Source organism: Budorcas taxicolor, chromosome X (assembly GCF_023091745.1).
Source record: "Budorcas taxicolor isolate Tak-1 chromosome X, Takin1.1, whole genome shotgun sequence".
Lineage (NCBI taxonomy): Eukaryota > Metazoa > Chordata > Mammalia > Artiodactyla > Bovidae > Budorcas > Budorcas taxicolor.
The window spans coordinates 56,654,891-56,674,590 of record NC_068935.1 but is presented as its reverse complement, the minus strand read 5'-3'; the positions used below and the strand labels follow the sequence as shown (position 1 = coordinate 56,674,590).

The following is a 19,700-nucleotide window of genomic DNA, read 5'->3' as shown; positions in this document are numbered from 1 at the left end:
TCTGTCCACTCTTGCTGCCTTCTCACCCTTTCCACAAGTATTTTTCCTAAAAGCACTAAACACCCTGCACACTTAACTCCATTTTAGAGTCAGCTTTCTGATGAACCCATCCCATGCATGTTCAGTCACTTTAGTTGTGTCTGACTCTTTGTGACCCCATGGACTGTAGCCCACCAGGTTCCTCTGTCCATGGGATTCTCCAGGCAAGGATATTGGTGTGGGTTGCCATGCTCCCCTCCAGGGGATCTTCCCAACCCAGGGATCGAACCCACATCTCCTGCACCTCCTACGTTAAAGGTGAATTCTTTACCCACAGAGCCACCTGGGAAGCCCAAACCCAACCCATAAAAGACAATAAATGCATGTGCCTGGTTAATTAATTTAGTTAATTTAATTTGATGGTGGTACCAATAATTATTTCTTTAATATTCCAGAAATGTATTTAAGATGTGCTTGTATAAGCTATTTTATATAGAAAGATTTGGGGCTGCGTGCTTTGAATGCCCTTATGAAATCTCATGAGCTACAAAGTAGTGCCAATCTTGATACACCCAAGCTCTGATTTTATGTTTCCACCTAAATATTTTAATTTTTATGGAAACTAAGTTCAGTTCAGTCTCTCAGTCATGTCCAACTCTTTGTGAAACTAAGTCATTCCCTTAAAAATTGCTCAATGAATTGGAGCCACTGTATGAGTGCAGCTGATATGGAGGAGGGCATTTCACATTCTGGTCTGTTGGGGTGTTTAAGTACTTAAAAAATTAGTTTTGAAATTTTAAGCCATGAGAATCATTAAAATCAAGGGTGTCTACAGCAATGAAGCTGCTTTGTGTTCCTGAAATTGGATTATGTGTTCAACAATGTCCGTCTTCAGCATTTGCTTTCACTTTCCTCCACTATCATCTCCCTTTACTTCTGCATTTCATTTTTCAAAGCTCTTCCACATCTGCTTGAGTTTTGTTAGGGTCTCCCTAGGAAGGAAGCTGACCTTGCAGTCAAAGGGCCTATTCATTATATGAATGAAGAATGTTGTATTCATCTTGTATTGTTTCACAAGTTACTGCAAATTTAGTGACTTAACACAACACACATTGGACTTCCCTGGCAGGTGAGTGGTAAAGAATCTGCCTTCTAATGCAGGAGACATGGGTTTGATCCTAGATCTGGGAGGATCCCACATGCTGCAGAGCAACTAAGCTCATATACCACAACTACTGAGCCTGTGCTTCAGATCTTGGGAGCCACACCTCTGAGCCCATACGTCCTAGAGCCTGTGCTCCACAACAAGAGAAGCCAAGATGATGGGAAGCCCACATACCACAACTAGAAAGTAGCCCTCACTTTCTACAACTAGAGAAAGCCCATGCAGCAACCAAGACCCAGCAGAGCCACACATAAAATTTAAAATAAACAAATAAAAAAATTTTTAAAACACCCCACATTTATTAGTTCACAGTTTCTATGGATCAGGAGTTCAGGCACAGCTTAGCTGGATCCTCTGCTCAGGGTCTCACAAGGCTGCGTTCCCTTGTGGAGTGCAGAGTCCTCTGTCAGGCTCACGTGGTTATTGGCCAAATCCATTTCCCTGTGGTCCTATGACTGAGTTCTTTTGGCTTCTTAATGAATGTTGCCTGGAGGCAGCCCTCAGGTGGCAATTTTCTAAATAGACACTGGGGTCCTTGGGTCGGCTCAGAGCTTCCTGAAACATTAGGGGCCAGACTTTGGGGAGGGAAAAGGCAGCCACCAATGCAAGGGCTAGAAGGAGATCAAACCAGTCAATCCTAAAGGAAATCAACCCTGTATTCATTGGAAGGACTGATGCTTAAGCTGAAACTCTAATACTTTGACCACCTGATGCAAAGAACTGACTCATTGGAAAAGACCCTGATGCTGGGAAAGATTGAAGGCTGGAGGAAAAGGGGATGACAGAGGATGAGATGGTTGGATGGCATCGCTGACTCTATGGACATGAGTTTGTGTAAGCTCTGGGAGTTGGTGATGGTCAGGGAAGCCTGGCATGCTGCAGTCCATGGTGTTGCAAAGAGTTGGACACAACTGTGCGACTGAACTGAACTGAATGCAAGTGTAATGTCAGCATGTGGAGGGACAGCTGAGACGCCACCTCAAGCCTGGCAGCTTGGGCACTTGGCTGGGCTGGCCCATCCCAAAGGATTCAACATGGTCTAGTCTGGTGAGTGCAGGTGGAAGCTGGCCCTTCCTGGGCAGGGCCGGCAAGGGAATGCCAGCCAGGCTGCAGTGTGAACAGCCACCCTGCGGGGACCTGAGGAAACAGCAAAGCAGGTGCTGCGGCAATGGTAGCAGGCCTCCTGCTATGACTGCATTGTGGCTACCAACAGATTAGGTTCCTTATCATGGAAGTTCACCCTGCACCTCCACTTCCTGGCTGTGTGATAGAGTGAGTGATTTAGCCCCTCTGAATTGCAATTTCTGGATCTGTGAAATGGGAATGATAGTAGCATCTAGCTCACAGTGTTCATGTGAGGAGAAAATTAGCATGTGGTCTGGTATAGGAAACCCTCAATGACAATACTAACATGTATGGATTATTGTATGCAAGAAAAGATCTCCAATCTGCCTGGCAATCTGCTAGGTTCTTATACTGGGAGAGGTGAGTCAGAGAGAGAGAGGATTGTGACATCCTTCTCAACCCTAAGCCCAGGCACACACTGAATGATTTTTGCCGTCAAAGAGTTGTGACCTTCACTTCTCTCACCTCTTACCTGGCCCCCATCTCCTGTTTCCCCTCCAGCCACACCAACCACTGTGCCATTGGCCCACACTGTCAGCATGCTCTCCACAATGAATGGTCCCTCACTTCCTTGTTTTTGTTCAAATGAGACTTTACTATTGAGGCTTTGCCTGGTCACCCCATAGAAAATAACATGAAACTCCCCATGCCCCCCCCCCCCCCATTATTTGGTCGTTTATTGTCCACAAGCTCCACCACGGTAGGGACTTAGAACTCACAAGCCACCAACAGTGCTCGGGATACATATCTGGTGTACTTAATAAGTGTTGAACAAATGCATAGGAGAAGAGTCCTTTTAGATGGAGCAAGGTGGGCTCTCAAAGGACACCATGGAAGGAGAATGGCATCCGGGCTGATCTACAGGGAAAAGTATGACTTTTATAGACAGAAGAGGGAAGGGAAGGGCTTCTAGGCGAAAAGCATTGCAGGAGCAAAGGCAAAGAGGCGGGAAACTGCTGGTTGAGGACAGTGGTTGCAACGGATATCTTTGAGGACACCTGGAAAGAGCCACTGTGCTCCTGTCTTACAGGGGCGGTAGGCCACCGCGAGACGCTCGAACAGGTGGGCGGAGCCACCACTCCCCGCGAGGAGGTCGGCCAGGTGGGCGGGGCCGCGGGGCGGGGCGGCCGCCGCGCTAGAGTCGGGGCTCCGCCCACTGTGGCCCGGATCTCGCGCAGGCGTACTCGCGCTTGCCCCCGGTTCCAGCTTGTGCGGCGGCTACAACCGCCTCGCTGTTCTCCTGGGTTTCCGATGAGGGACAGGCGGCGGGGGCGGCCCGGCCCTGCCGAAACCTGTCGCCGTCGCCCTGGAGCGGATGCTCTGGGGCAGAAATGCCGCCACCCAGTCGTTCTCTACTATGGCTTGGCCTGGTCCTGGGTGCTGTCTGTGCCTCCCGCGGACCCGCGGCGCCAGGCAACGCCACAGGTGCGTCCTTCGTCCCCATTGCGCGGCTCCGTCTCTCGTCCCCTGGCTACGTTCCTCCTTAACTCCCTTGCTCCTTCTCTCCTACCATTCCGGTCCATCCTGCCTCCCCTCCCTCGTACGGACCATCGCTTCTCCCCTCCCTTCTGCCCTCCCTCCCTTCTGCCCTCCCTCCCTGTTCTTTCTCTCCTTCCTTCCCTCCCTCTCTCATCCAGGCTTGAGGCCACAGCCAGAGCCTAACCTTGCCACCCAGGACTGGGGCTTCCACTGTGCGTCCGCTTCCACTCTCCCTGGCTTGGCTGGCCGGGCTGTCAAGGCTTCGGTGCCAGCTTTAGGCCTCTTGGTACCGTAGCATCTGCCACTGGTGGGGGTTAGGTGTCAGTCCAGGTGATCTCACTGCAGCCCCTCCCCCATGCAGATCCTCTGAATGTCCTTCTCATCATCGTGGATGATCTACGCCCCTCGCTGGGCTGTTACGGGAACAAGCTCATAAGGTCCCCAAACATCGACCAACTGGCCTCCCGCAGCCTTCTCTTCCAGAATGCCTTTGCCCAGGTATGTCTGGGCACCTCTGGGTGTGCCCCCCTCCCACTGTGCACTGAGGGTTGTGGGATGGCATCTCCTTATTAAAGGGGAAGGAACATGGTCTGGAAAATGGTGGTTGAGAAAACCTGGTTGTCCACTGGCGAGACATCTGGTTGCCTTCAAGGGGTACTTCTTCTGGGGTGGAGGGTGTGCCCTGGCCCTGTCGTGCTCAGGCCAGCCCTGCTCAGCTTTCTTCCCCACATTGGAGATTGCCTGGTGCTGAGAAGGAGGGGGTGCTGCCATGGTGGTCCTCCCCCCTGTGCCCCCCAAGACCCTGCCTGTTCCAGGCCCCTGAGAGACGCCATCAGGCAGAAGGACACAGTCATCTGCTGGATGGAGGGGCTAAGGCCTTCCGCTCCTCTCGGGAAAGACTTCTTTCTGGCATAAGGCCCAAATCCAGCTTGTTGGCTTTGAGATCTGGATGACTCAGCCAACAAGCTGTTAGCTGAGGACCGGGGAGGTTGCCTAGTTACCTTTTAGCTGCCAGACGTTGTTTTCCTCTGAGGACATGTCCTTCTGCTTCTGCTCCCTACCAGCAAGCTGTGTGCGCCCCGAGCCGCGTGTCCTTCCTCACTGGGAGGAGACCAGACACTACCCGCCTGTATGACTTCAACTCCTACTGGAGGGTGCACGCTGGAAACTTCTCCACCATCCCCCAGTACTTCAAGGAGAACGGCTACGTGACCATGTCGGTTGGAAAAGTCTTTCACCCTGGTACTGCTTGCCCTGCAGAGTCTGGGCTCTCTCTTCTTTTGTGCCTGGGGACTGGAGACCCCTCCTGGGATTGGAGCTCTCTCTGTAGAGGCCTTTTTGGGCTCGGTGGACACCTTGTTAGTCACTGACGTCTTTGTCCAAACTAGCACTTCTCACCTTGACTTTGTGTTCTCACCCACAGTGAGAAATGGTAGAAGAGCTTTTTCTTCCTTTCGGATACTGGTGATAGGGGGAAGGAAGCGGGGGCCAGCTGCCCGTGAGTCCAGCTCTGCACCTGACCCCCTGTACCCCGGGCTCCCTAGCAGTAAAGTAAGATAAGGGCAGCTCTGTTGACATGCCCAGTGAAGAGGCTGCAGTTTTGTGGGGGTTGTCTGCCTACTGTCTGTGAGTTAGGTCAGAAAGAGGAGAGTGAGCTGGTACCAGGGTCTCTGACCTTCAGCACTACCGGGTAACTGGCTCTCTTTAATGCCAAAATGAGAAGGATGAAGCACATAGTTTAATTTTTTTTTTTTACCTTGAAGTAATTCATGGTTATTTTGCAAAAAGTTGGGTGGAAAAGAAGGAAAGTATAAACTACTGCTGCTGCTACTGCTAAGTCACTTCAGTCGTGCCTGACTCTGTGCGAGCCCATAGACGGCAGCCCACCAGGCTCCCCTGTCTCTGGGATTCTCCAGGCAAGAGTACTGGAGTGGGGTGCCATTGCCTTCTCTGAGTATAAACTAAAGAGTATAAATTACCTGTACTTGTGGCACATGGAGAAGAGCTGTATTTTGATGACTGCATTATTTTTCTGATTTGAGATTTGCCTGTATGTACAGTTATATACTGTGAGTGTTTTAAGCACAAGCATTTCCCCACGTAGTGACTCTTGACGCCATCGTTTTTAATGGCAGCACGGTGGTAACAGAGACATGTACAGTAGTTTAGTCCTTGTTTTCAGGCTCTCTCACTTCCGCCTTCCATGGGATGGGCATCTCTGGAGGCAGAGTGAACTGCTGATGAGCAGTAGCACTGGGGTGCGGGCCCCTGGCTTCCAGTCCCAGCTCTGCCACTGCTTTGTTGTTGTTCCCTCATCCAGTCGGGTCCAGATCTTTGTGACCCCATGGACTGCAGCACGCGGGGCTCACCAACGTGAGCCAACGTGCATCACCAACTCCCGGAGCTTGCTCAAGCTCATGTCCATTGAATCGGTGCTGCCATCCAACCATCTCATCCTCTGTCGTCCCCTTCTCCTCCTGCCCCCAGTCCTGCCACTGCTTAGCTGTGCAGCTGACCTTGGGCAAATCTTCATCATCTTTGATCCTCCCATTCTTCCTCTGGGAAGCTGGAGTGGCAGCTGCCTTGATTCCCTTCCCAGGGAAGCATGGGGGTGCATTGTGAGCCCAAGCTCTGTCTCCAACGGAGCACTTATCAGGAGGGGCTGCAAAGTTGGGCCCAGTTTTGAAGGCGGATCTGCCAGGAGTCATGTTGCGTGGCCAAAAGGCTAGCAGCACTAGAACTGTCTGCTCCCATCTTGACACCTTCGCCTGAGCACCACTGGAGGGAGAGCCAGGGAAAGGAGACACAGTGGAGGGGAGATGGTGCTTCAGGAAGAGGGCCTCCTTCCTCCCAAGAATGAGCTCATGGAATTGTCTTAGTGGGGACGACAAATGCAGCACTGCAGCCCTTGTGGAGATACATTTTTCAAGAGGGTCTTTGTTCTCAAGAACCGGTTCTGTCAGGGAGGGGCCTGCCCGAGGCTGACTTGGCCTCCTTGACTGAGTGCCTGGCCACTGCTCTGATCCTCTGGCAGGCTGGGGGTGGGGTTTTCTCATGGGTGTGACTTCCCCAGGGAGGAAACTAAGGCTGGGTAGGTCAGGTCACTTGCCCAAGGTTGCATGGGCACAGAGGCCAGTGCTGGGGTTTGGAGCAGGTCTGAGCCACGTCTTGGCGCCTGGGGTGTTGAGAAGCCCTCTGCCTGCTGCCCCTTTGCCTCAGGCCCACCTTGCCCAGCTCGTCATGGCAGTCCCCTTGTGTGCCTGTGCTGCCCTATCACCTCCTCCCCGCTGAGCCCCACAGGCTTTCCCTCCCTCCCTCCCTCCGTCCAGGGCCCTCACTACGCCCCCTTGCCTGGACCCATGTCCCCTCTGTGCCCAGGGCTCCCTGCTTCCACAGTGCTTGTCCTCCCCAGATGCCTGCTGTCCTTCCTGGGTGTTGCACGTTGTTATTTTGTTTTCCCAAATAGACTGTGGACTACTGAGCTTGGGTGGGTTTCTGCGTCATGAATGAGCACTGGACCTGACGTCCTAAGGCAGGGGTTCAAGTCCCATTCCCCTCGCTTCCTGTCTGGTTGGCATCCAACAAGGCACCCCTTTCGTGGAACCTCCCCTGGCCTAGCCATCCCTGGTTGTGCCCGTGCCTCTGCTGCCTTCCTCGTCGGGTGGGGAGAGGTGCCAGCGAGGGCTCATCGGGGCCAGGTCCAGTGCTCAGTGCTCAGGAAGAAACCTAGAGGGACAGCTCTTGTGGAGACTTCTTGTCATCTGGCCTAGCTCCTGATCTTATAGATAAGGAGACTGAGGCCAGAAGAAGGGTTTGGCCCTTGCCCAGTTGTGTGCAAAGTGTACATGTTGGGTGGGGAGGGCATTAAGGGACTCGCTATGCTATATTTAATGACTTTTCCTTTTCCCCCCAAGGCATATCTTCCAATCATAGTGATGATTCTCCATATAGCTGGTCTGTTCCACCTTATCATCCCTCCTCTGAAAAGTATGAAAACACCAAGGTGAGGCTCTGAAAGGGGTACTGTTCTGAAGAGGAACCTCTTGTTCTCTGTCTAACAAATTAAAGTCAACTATTGCATGTATTCTATGTTCTTTCTAGCTGGTTCTATGGTGAGCTTTGTGGCTTTGGTTTGTGATCATGAATTGACAGAGACAAGTGTTAGGATCTTTAGCATTAGGTCCAGTGGAGAGGTGGCTGAGTTTTTAGAAGCTGGCTGGGATGTGTCGCTCTAGAAGCTTCTGCTCTAATGTGTATGACTTATTTAATGGCTCTTTTCTGTTCCTGGATAAAGCTCTGTGCAGAGGGTTAGAGGAGATGCTGAGACATGGAAGGGAGAAGACAGACCTGTGCTCTGAGCACCTCAGCCCAGATGGGGAGAAAGGCTTTCCAACTGTCTGTCTCTCTGTCTTGGGCCTAATGGATGTGTTCTGGTGCTGAGACCTTTGATAGGGGCTTTAAAGTTTTAGAGCATTATGAAAAAAAGGACTCTATAAGGTAACTTAATGATGGTTCAGAGGAACACCCCCCAATGTATAAATGCAACTAAAATTCACATTTAAGAAATTCAGAACACCAGCTAGAGCACTGAGAAATTACATGTTTCTCGGAGGTTTTTAGAGCCACCATGTGGGGGAAGGGTGTGGATTGGGGGAGATTGGTGGGGTGCAGAAGAATTTTCTAAATTTGTGGCAATTTTCATTTCAGAATACAGTGAAAGCCAGAGGGCTCTGACCTTTGGCCGGTGGCTTGAGTGTTAACAGAATGAGGTTGGAAGACTGCATCTCAAGCCTTCTGTTCCCTGAGATCATCTCCCTACTTTTAGTGGCCTCACAAATGCCAGGTCCCTGAAGCCATCCCTCATGTCATTCTCAAAGTGATGAGTCTGACTGCACCGCATCCCCAGGGGTGCTGGGGACCATGTGAGCAAGGCGGCTGAGTGGGTGCTGAGAGGCAGGTGCTGGCTTCCTGGCAGGGCGGCGTGGGCAAGGCAGGTCTCTGAAAGGATGCTCCCCAGCGAGATATGGCAGCAGCTGCCACTGCCTCTGCATGTTTGTGAGGCAGAAACCATGGTCCAAACTGAAATTGGCCTTGTGGCCGACGTGTCCACTTTAGGAAATGAAGCATTAGGTTCAGTTCCATCCTGTGCATGATGTACATGAGGACCTTGAAATTCTACTGACTATCACTTTATCCAGTTAACTGCAGCCCTGTCACTTAGAAGCTTTAGTCTGGCTTTGAAATTGAAAACATTTTTTTTTTTCATTTCCCTAATGACATTAAGTATCTCTACATGTAATTATTGGCCATCTGTCTATCTTCTTTGGGGAAATATGTATTCAAGTCCTTTGTCTATTTCTTTTTTTGTTGAGTTGGAGACAGCTATTTTTTTTTAATCATTAGTTTACTTGGGTTTCCTTTAATTAATTATGACATAGAGGCAGAAGATACACAATAGGAAGCTAAGTGCTGGTGGACTTCTGGCCTCTGTCTGGAAAACAAGAAACACTTCTGTGTTTCGGTACTGCTTCCTGTGTGCCTGTCTAGTCTGGATGACTAATACTTCATGTTCTGGAGGTGAAAAAGCTGAATTGGTTGTGTGAAACTCTCATGGCTTCTGTTTCTTGCATTTAAAAAGCTGATTTTATATGTTTTGTTTTGAAAGACCTGTAGGGGACCGGATGGAGAACTCCATGCCAACCTGCTGTGCCCCGTGGATGTGGTGGATGTGCCTGAGGGCACCCTGCCTGATAAGCAGAGCACTGAGCAAGCTATACAGTTGTTGGGAAAGATGAAAACATCGGCCAGTCCTTTCTTCCTGGCTGTGGGGTACCATAAGCCACACATCCCCTTCAGATACCCCAAGGTGAAGAGCTGGCTGAGGGCTGATCCAGCACAGCTGTGATAGCTAGGTCATCATAAAAGTGGCCACATCTGGCTGTCCCCAGTCACAAGGGCTGCCAGATGACACTGGTGTACTCAGTGGTGGGATGCTGGGTTTCAGAGGTCAAGGGTAAGAAGTAAACTTAGGATAGTAATCTAGTTGGAAACGCTGGGTTTTCTACTTCCTCCACTGGAGGGTTTTTTCCTTGGATACAGTGAGTCGTGTAGTGGTGGATGGTGAAATCATCATGGAGAAGGGCGGTAGAGCTGGCCACCCTAGCTCACGGTAAATGATGGTCCTTGAGACACCCCTCCAGGGGCTATGCAGCCCTAGTCAACTTAACTGCCTTTCCCCCGAGCTTTGAAACACAGGCCCCTGTATGGCTTGTTCGAGCCTCAAATCCTGTGCTTACATGCATATTATTTAGAGTATGTAGTCACTTTTTTTGCAGAATATTTTTCAGTTTTCCCTATCATGTTTTCCCCGGGCCTAAGCAGCCCATCCTTTTGGTTTCACAAAGCATGCCCATCGTTAGCGATGGGAGTGGAGACCAGAGGCTGCTCTCTGATGCTGTGGTTGTCTGCCTTTGACTGGCCCAGGGCATCAGGCCTTCCTCGCAGGACCTGTCAGCCCCCTTGCCAGAGGGGGACTCACTTCTGTGTCCCATGCAGAAGGAGTTAGCCTACCCCTGGGCCTGCTCATGAGGTTGGACCTTGGCCCAGCTTTGGGGAACCTGGCTCCTGGGAGTGAGTGTTCTCCCCTCTCCCAGAACTGCCGAGTTGCTCCCTAGGCCTGGACTGTCCACAGAAACCCCTGCTTTCCTGCCTCAAGTCTGGGATTTTGATCTGTGCAGGCAGAGGGTACCTGGGTGACCAGCCTCATCAAGGCCTTGGGCCCTGAGGCTTTCATGAGCCTCCGCTTCCCAGCTGGCAGTGTGGCATAAATGTCAAACAACTTATTGCTGGGGGAATGACTCAGATCCTGTGTGACTGCACTGGGGCTGTTCCTGGTGTCCCCCAGACTGTCCCCTTTGCTGTGTCTCGTATGCTTTCACTGTTATAATCGTAGCCTGTGAGTTCTCCAGTGACTCTCTGAACACGAGAGTGGTTCGAGGAGCTGGCAACACCTCTCCACATGTTTTCTAGTTGGAAGGGAGGTGGTGACAGAAATAGGAAGGCATCAGTCCCTGTGAGGGAAGAGAGCTGTCACTGATTGGTTTGCAGGAAACCAGTTGAGTGATTTCATTAGCACTGGCGTCTCAGGACGGTGACTTTCAGAGGGGGAGACACCTGTGTCAGTGCATCACAGATTGAGAGAAGAGGTCCAGCATGTGTCTTTGCCAGAAGAGTGACATCCTGGTGGCTTTGTGTGCTTTTCCCCCAAGGAATTTCAGAAGCTGTATCCCTTGGAGAATGTCAGCCTGGCTCCTGACCCCCAGGTCCCCGCTGGCCTTCCTCTGGTGGCTTACAACCCCTGGATGGACCTCAGGCAGCGGGAAGACGTCCAAGCCTTAAATCTCAGTGTGCCCTATGGCCCAATTCCTGCTGACTTTCAGGTACCAAGTTTCTATGTGTGAGGCATCCTGTGGAGCACAGGGGTTGGGGGTGGATGTGCTGGGTGGATCGAGAAATCTCCCCTTCAGCATCCCCATTCCAAAGAAGGGGATTTTCAGGAGACTTGGGAACTCACTGGCTGGGGCCCCAGGGTGGAGATGAGGCCTGGGTGACCCTCACTGATGGGAGATGATGTTGAATCCAGGTGACAGTCTGTCAGGTGGAGGGTGGTTGGCGACTCCTGTGCCAGCTGAAACTCTGGGTTTGCTGGTCCTGGTGAGTCCCCTCTGTGGGAAAGCTGACACTTGCACCTGTTGGTGTCAGGAGGTGGCTTAGTGAGTGGGGCCTTGGTGCAGAGCGTGCGGGGCACATACATGGCCAGTGCTGTCCAGCTGCTGTGTCTGGGGTCCATTGGTCATGATGTGGGGGTAGAGCAATTCCAGAGTTGGAATCCTTGTGCTGACTTGCCAGCCCCCCTTCCCTGCGTGCAAAGCAGATGTTGAGGACACTCTTTCTGGAATATTCCATATGTGGCCCTGCCCTTCTGTTACCACATGAACACTCCAACCGGGCCCTCTACATGGGAAGGCAAACAACAGTGTTTTCACACTGTCTTCCTGTTGGAATCGCCAGGTGTGCTTTGTGGGAAATGCAGGTTCTCGGACTCCACTCCCAGCTTCGAGCTTTCTGAGTCAAAGTGGGGCCAGGACACCATGCAGCCCACAAGTCTTCATGGGGATACTGATGCAGGCGGCCCAGGGAGACACTGAAAACACGATCTCCTTCCTTCCCGTGAAAAAGGCAGGGGCAGAGTCAGGCCAGCAGGCAGCTTCTGCTCCAGGAGCCACTCGGGCTGAGAGTCTGGGGAGGGTGCACTGTAGGCAGCTTGTTGGAGAGAACGTGGCTATGATCTCCTGCCAGGTGAGAAACAGCCCAGAGGAGAGGCCTGCTCATGGCCGCCCTTAGGGTTGAGTTGTATCCCTCAGGAAGATCCGTGACAGTCCTGACCCCCAGGGCTTCACATTGTGACCTTGTTTGGAAAATGTGACATGAGTGAGCTCATGCTGCCATAAGCCGGGCCCACATCCACTGTGACTGGGGTTCTCATGAGAAGAGAGAGACAGCAGAAGGACTCCACGGGTGGCTGGGGCAGAGGCTGGAGCCCTAGAGATTGCAGCCACCACCCTAAACTAGAACATCCTTCTCCTAGAGCCTTCAGAGAGAGTCCAGCCCTTCGTACACGTTCAGTTTAGACTTCTGGCCTTCACAACTGGGAGACAATCCGTTTCTGTTGTTTTAAGCCACCAAGTATGTCATACTTTGTTAGAGCAGCCCAGGATATGAATACAGCTTTATGGCATCTTTGGCGTGACTCTCAGAGTTTGGGACGGTAAAGCGTCTGCCTACAATGTGGGAGACCTGGGTTCAACCCCTGGGTTGGGAAGATCCCCTGGAGAAGGAAATGGCAACCCACTCCAGTATTCATGCCTGGAAAATCCCATGGACTGAGGAGCCTGATGGGCTATAGTCCATGGGGTCACAAAGAGTCAGACACGACTGAGCGACCTCACTTCACTTCTCTTCGGAGTTTGGGAGGCTGAGGGGTCAGTTTCTGTGTACATGGTCATCTCCTGAGACTCATAAGGATATGTGAAGGAGACAGAAAAGAATAGTAAGAGGCATATCCATCCAGTGTGATCTGTGCCCAAAAGTGAAAACTGATTTGCCGATTTGCCTCAAAAGTGGGAATTTGGCTGTGGCTGTGGAAGGCACTAGTGGTGAAGAACCTGCCTGCCAATACAGGAGACGTAAGAGATGCAGTTTCAATCCCTGGGTCAGGAAGATCCCCTGGAGAAGGGAAATGGCAACCCACTCCAGTATTCTTGCCTGGAGAATCCATGGACAGAGGAGCCTGGAGGGTTATATTCCATGGGGTCACAAAGAGTCAGACACGACTGAGCAACTTAGCACACACACACGTGGAGGCGAGGGTATGGGGAGGGAATGAGTGTTCTGTTCTTGTTGAAAATGTCGCCAAGGGCGCCAAAGGGCTGGGGCTCAGGAGGGGCGCTCAAACAAGCACTGTATCTGGGTATGCCATGCACTTTAAATCGTAGTCACTTGCATTACTATTTTCATCTGCAGCGGAAAATCCGCCAGAGCTACTTTGCCTGTGTATCCTATTTGGATACACAGGTCGGCCGCCTCTTGAGTACTCTGGACGACCTTCAGCTGGCCAGCAGCACGATCGTGGCACTTACCTCAGATCATGGTAAGTGTTTTGAATGGCCTTGGTGAGTCACTCAAAGCATCTGAACTTGTCTGTGAAAACTTCCCTAACTTGCGTGAAATAGGTGTGTATTCTCTTCTGTGAATCAGGAGTGCCCTGAGTCTGCACTCTTGGCTGCTTTTGTGTCCACCTTGTTAGACCCAAGACTTCTCTCCATGGAAGCCAGGCCTCTTTTGAGTCAAAGAAATATCTTGGCTGGTGGAGGTGGGTGGGCGGGATGGACCTCATACTAACTTTTCTTTCTTGGTGAACTCAGCAGGAGCCCCCACTTCTCACCAAGAGAGTTGGAGGACTCTTGGTTTGTCTGAGGAGGGTGCAGAACAATGCTGGCAGAGCCCAACATGGCCTTCAGACCTGACCCCTGCTGTCCTCTCTGCTGGGATCCTAGGGCTCACTACTCTGGGTCTCTAAGGAAGTTTCCCACATGTTCCAATAATGAAAATATCATTTTAAAAGAATTCTTTTCTGGGGTGTGTTTGGGGCCAGTGAGCCCCTTTCCCCATGTCCCTGTGCCTCAGTTATCTACTCACAGCAGTCTTGTTGGTCTCATCCTCATGCACACCCCCATCCCCAAATTGTTTTGAAGCCAGGTTCAGGTAGTTCAGTTTTCTAAATAGTACCTCTAATAAATTTGGCTCTTTTGAAGTTTGACTGTACTACCATTGTCCTACTTAGAAACAGGAAAATAATTCTCTAATATTGTCAGATATGAAGTGGGACAACTTTAGATCATAGCATGTGTTCATTGTGATGAGAAAGAAGCACACACAGCACACTGCCCTTTATCCCACTTGCCCAGAGCTAACTGGTGCTGACAGATAGGCATCCATCCTTCAGTCATGCATATACAGGGGACTCGATGTCATGAGTGTGTGTGCATAATGTATAGCCGTAAAACATGGCAAGATCAATAGTGCTTGTGTCCTGTTTAGTTCCCTGGTTTGTTTTTTCCACTTAATGTCATAGACAGTTCTCTGTGTCATTTCTCACAAGCCTACCTTATGCCTTATAAAGACCCATATTATTTTGTTAAGTATGGAGGTGTCATAAGTTTTCACTGTTTCCATAATGATCTGCCATCAGATTATTCCCACTTCTTAGTGCCCAGTTTCCTCCTCCAGTGCTACCCTGGCCCCTGCAGCCCTGTGAAGGCCAGGCAACTGGAAGCTAGCTTCTGCTCTGAGGCAGTTGCACTTGATGACAAATGGCCCTTCCTAAAGGGCCCTCCTGGGACTGCCTACATCCGTACCACAGAAGCCTTCTTGAACCTGTACATGGCAAATTGACGTGATTTTGTTTATTTTTTAATATGAAATACTTAATGCACAGTCTCTCTCTTTTATATTTTTTATATCAAAAAGGGCACTCAAAATGATTGGAAATTGCCAACTTGGGGTATTCAAGCTGTCTTTTACAAGAGGTATTTTAAAGGAGACTTAGGAATTGTTTTTAAATCAAGGTTAAGCATGTGCAACCAGAAGTTATTTTCTTTGGTCTGTGGTATTTTGTAAAAATTGAAAAAGATACGCATGTCTTTTTAAATGTGAGAAACTGTGCCCCAGTCTCACAGATCTTGTTTTTGTGGTATACACTCACAAGTGCAGACCTGAGCTTGTGTGATTTGAGTCACAATGACTCTACCTCCTACCTTTCTGTGTGGTAATTCTAGCAGAGTTTCTTCTAGATGCTGAGTTTTTGCTTCCTCTGGCTTTTACAACAGGGAATGAAATGGTGTCTAACTGAAGTGAGCAAGCCGTGAGGTGCTGATTCATGTTCTGTCATGCTCTGATTTTTATGACCAGGATGGGCTCTGGGTGAACATGGAGAATGGGCGAAATACAGTAATTTTGACGTCACTACGCGAGTACCTCTGATGTTCTATGTTCCTGGAAGGACAGCCCCGCTTCCGGTGGAAGGCGAGAAGTTTTTCCCTTACCTCGACCCTTTTGATTCCATCTCAGAAGTGCCAGAGCCAGGTATGGAAATGCAGAAGTGATGCTACTTGACAGCAGGGATGCCTTTAGTTGGTACAGAAACCCCCTCACCACCCAGCACAGGCCTTTCTACCTAGGGCAGGGGAGCGGCAGCGCTAGAGTTGATGAGGGTGGCCCCTGTCCCTGAGGGGCTTGGAAGGGGGAGGGGCAGAGCAGGGGCCATCCCAAGATGGGGAGAGCCATCATGGAGGTGAAAGGTGTGTGCTCTGAGCTCAAAGCAGGAGGCAGGGGCTTCCCCATTACAGGTGAGCAGAAGTTCATTACCTGCGTCTTTCTGGCTGGGACTCGGCCCTCTGCAAGGGGACGATAGCCACCTCAGCTCCTCCATCTGGTGTGGCGCCAGGTCTGTCCCATCAGTGGCTCTTGTTTAAATTTTTCTTGGTTCTAACCCATCATTCTGGCCTTTCTGGATCTTTCCAAGTTTGCTCTCTACTGCCCAGTTTTTTTCCGAACCTTTGATTTCTGTGTGCTGCATGCACTGTCTTCTTTCATGTCATTGATAAAAATGTTAAACAGTTTGAAGACATGACCGTAGCCCTTTATTTGCTGGGAGAAATCTTCTGACAGGTTGAGAATCCTTTTTGAAACTTCAGAGGGGAGGTGTTGAGCAGCTTATAAATTGATGTTGCTGCACTGTCATCCCATTTCTTTTCAAATTTTCTCTCAAGCCTGTATATCTTCTTTGATCTTTGGACTTGGATTTCCAACAGCCAGTCTAACGTGCCCAAAGCTGAATATTTGACCTTTGACTTTAAGCCTTTGACACTCTTCTCCTTCTCAGGAAATGGCAGTGGTTGCCCAGGCCAGAAAACCATGCTGATAGTGGCCCATTTTTTCTCTCACGGTCTGTGCGCGATGAGCAGTCTTTTAGCACTCCTGCCACTCTTCATTCAGAATCTGTCTACACCATTTCTCCCACTTACCGCCACTATCATGCACCACACTGCCACTTTCTCTTGGTAAAACCTCCTGGCTTGTGCCCTTGATCCCTAGAGTTTTTCTTCAGTGAGCCTGATGTTAACAGCTTCAGTGAGCCTGTTAACTCCCAAGCAGGTGGTTTCAGAACCCTGCTCTGGGGCCTCCTACATGCCTGTCTCAACTCTGAGTGAAAAGTTATTACAGTGGCCGGCTGCCACCTGGGCCCCCCGTATCTCCCTGAACTCAGGTTTTTCAAGTATCCAGGGCAGCTATATTGTACAGTGTTCTGCAGTCTGGGTTTGTCTGACTGCTTCCTGAGAGCTAGATTCAGGGTAAACCTTTTGGATACATGCTTCACCCTGTGAGGTTGTGGGTTCCACCTGTATACCATTGGGGACACTTCATGGTGGCCTGTGCCATTATTAGTGATGTCAGGCTGGACTGTCTGGTTAAGGTGGTTGTGTTAGACAGGCCTTACCATTGTAAAGGTATCTTTTAAAAAATATTCTTTACCTTTATTTTTATTTTGCTTACAAACCCAATGTGTTGGAAATAAAATTGAGCCATATAAAGCAAACTCTTAGAGATCCAGAAAGGCTAGAGTTATGGCCCAGAGTCACAGTAAATTTTAACAGGAATCACAATAAAGTGCAGGATTTAGCCTTTAAAGATAAATCAACAACAATGAGATATCATTTCATACCTGTTAGAATGGCTTTTATCAAAGCAGACAGAAAACGGCAGCGCTGCCAAGGGTGTGGAGAAATAGGAGCCCTCAGGCCTTGCCAGTGGCAGTGTGAAATGATTCAGTCCCTGTGTAAAAGTTTGGTGGGTCCTCCAAAAGTTAAACATAGAACGATTGCGTGACTTGGCAGTTCCACTCTTAGGTATATATCCCACAGAACTGAAGCCAGGTACTCCAAGAAAACCATGTAGAAGAATGTTCATAGCATTATTAGTAGCCCAAAGGTGGGAGCAACCCAAGTGTCCATTGACAGATGAACGGATAAGCAAAACATGGCACATCCATACAGTGGGCTATCGTCCAGCCTTAAAAGGGAAGGAAACTGACGTGTGCTATGACCCGGGTAGACTCCAAAGACATGATGCTAAGTGAAAGAAGCCAGGCACAAAAAGACAAACACTATGTGATTCCATGTCTGTGAGGTGCCTAGAGCAGTAGACACACAGAGACAGATAGTAGAAGGGTGGTGCCAGGAGCTGGAGGTGTCATTTCACAGGGACAGTTTCAGCTGTGCAAGGTGACGATAGTTCTGTGCTGGGTGGTGAGCATAGCTGTACAACAGTGGGAACGTCCTGAGTGCCCCTGACCTGGGCACAAAAACCTGGTCACAGCAGTAAATTTCATGTTGTTTGTATTGTACAACAATAAGAGGGAGATGGATGAGATGCAGATACCCAGAAAGGAGGGATCAGCCGGGTGATGCTGTGAGGCTGGGAACAGACTGTCCTCAACAGACTTTCCCCAGCAGTCTGGGCCTTGCCTGAATCACCAACACACTGGTGGGTCCTACATTTAAATCGTTTCTAAAAGTGCCAGCAAGCTGCGGGTACCTTCATTCTGCCCTGCTGTTGGGTGAGGACCTGAATTGGTTTTGTTCCTAAAGCTCTTGGGCTAAAAATAAATGCTGTAAAAGAACACAAGTCAGCATGTGGGGCTGTAACCTGCTCCACGGGATGGCTTCCTCTTTCAGGCCGGCAAACTGGGGACCTGGTGGAGCTGCTCTCTCTCTTCCCCACACTTGCTGGACTTGCGGGGCTCCGTGTCCCTCCACGCTGCCCCATCCCCTCGTTTCACATGGAGCTGTGCCGAGAAGGCCGGAACCTCCTGAAGCTCTTTGAAGGCCGTGGTGAAGAAGAGGAGCCCCACGTCCGCGGTAATCCCCGGGAGTTGATCGCCTATAGCCAGTATCCTCGGCCTGCAGACTCTCCTCAGTGGAATTCTGACAAGCCGAGCTTAGAAGATATAAAGGTCATGGGCTATTCCATACGCACGGTAGACTACAGGTATACTGTGTGGGTGGGCTTCAATCCCCAGGAGTTTCTGGCTAATTTTTCAGACATCCATGCAGGGGAACTATATTTTGTAGCTTCTGACCCTTTGCAGGATCACAATGTGTATAATGATTCCCAGGGTGGAACCCTTCCCCAATCATTCATGCCTTGAGTTCGCCAACCACAGAGATCATATATAATGCCAGTGAGAGAAGGAATTAGAGCTGGTTTTTCATGATTACCCATACTATCAGATTCAACCCCAGGGGCAGGGAGTTAAAACTGCATCAGTAATTTGGCCTAAGAATATGTAACAGCCACAACTTTTGATTTTGTCATAATTGGGCTGAACTTTTTCTTTCTTTTTTATTTTTATTTTTTTTGGTAACAGTCATAGCTTATTTATTGAATGAATAAGCACAGAGTGAGCAAGTTGAAATTGTCATAGCTTCAGCTATCAAGAGCATAGTAACTGAACATAGCACTGTACTCAAGAAATATAATACTTCAATTATTTGTGAAATGTAGTACATTTCAAAGTGTAACCACATGTCAAATTAGGTTTGACACTATAATTCCTGGTTCTTTTGTTTATAATTTAATAATATATCTAATTTAGCCTGATATACTCAAAATATTATATCAACATGTACCCTAGGTTTTTTTTTAATGTAAACTTAATAATGCTAGATGCCAATACCTGAAAGTCTAGCTCTAACTTTTCCAAGATTGCAAATCTTCAAATCCAAAAATAAAATATGCATGAGGTGATTACCATGGAATTTCTATATCAAATAATAAATAATGCTAAGTAAACTAGAGGCATGCCATGTATGAGAAATTTAGTTAAAAATTTTGAGAGACTTTCTGGCACAGACAAAACTTTGTTAGCAAGTAATATGACCCTTGATCACCACGGCCATCTTTAAAAGGCATCTTTATTCACAGTGGAAAATAGTTGAAGGCATAACTGTATCCCTGAATTGAGACATTCAAAACCATTAGCATTCTTCTTCTCTGGAGATTGTTGGTTGCAGACATGTATTTATCCAGGAGGCAGGAAGGAAATAGTCCACTGTTAGTTGCTATTACAAATAGCATTAATTTTAGTAAATTCTAAATTATTTTGAGAACTGTGAAAGCTATTCATTAATATCATATTAGGTGATTTCTAATTCCCCAGATGGTAGTTCTGTATTCACTAAATAAAGTTACCAGGAAAGGCAGGTAGTAGTAATAAGCTTAGCCTATGTCATCTTAAAAATAATGGAATATTCACAAGTCATGTTCACTACAT

At 49.2% G+C, this 19,700-nt stretch overlaps 1 protein-coding gene across 2 annotated transcripts; it reads left to right on the top strand.

Annotated features, from left to right (window-relative positions):
- The first annotated feature begins 3,549 nt into the window (after positions 1-3,549).
- On the top strand, positions 3,550-18,943 carry IDS (iduronate 2-sulfatase). 2 transcript variants are annotated; one of them, XM_052663522.1, is made up of 9 exons: positions 3,550-3,694; positions 4,110-4,246; positions 4,813-4,990; positions 7,663-7,751; positions 9,414-9,614; positions 11,017-11,187; positions 13,331-13,457; positions 15,278-15,451; positions 18,103-18,943. In XM_052663522.1, exons 1-9 carry the CDS (start codon positions 3,601-3,603, stop codon positions 18,573-18,575), a joined length of 1,644 nt encoding a protein of 547 aa, XP_052519482.1. In that variant the 5' UTR covers positions 3,550-3,600; the 3' UTR covers positions 18,576-18,943. The 2 variants fall into 2 exon arrangements, with proteins under 2 accessions (XP_052519482.1, XP_052519483.1); XM_052663523.1 differs by lacking the exons at positions 4,110-4,246; positions 4,813-4,990.
- Positions 18,944-19,700: the final 757 nt, after the last annotated feature.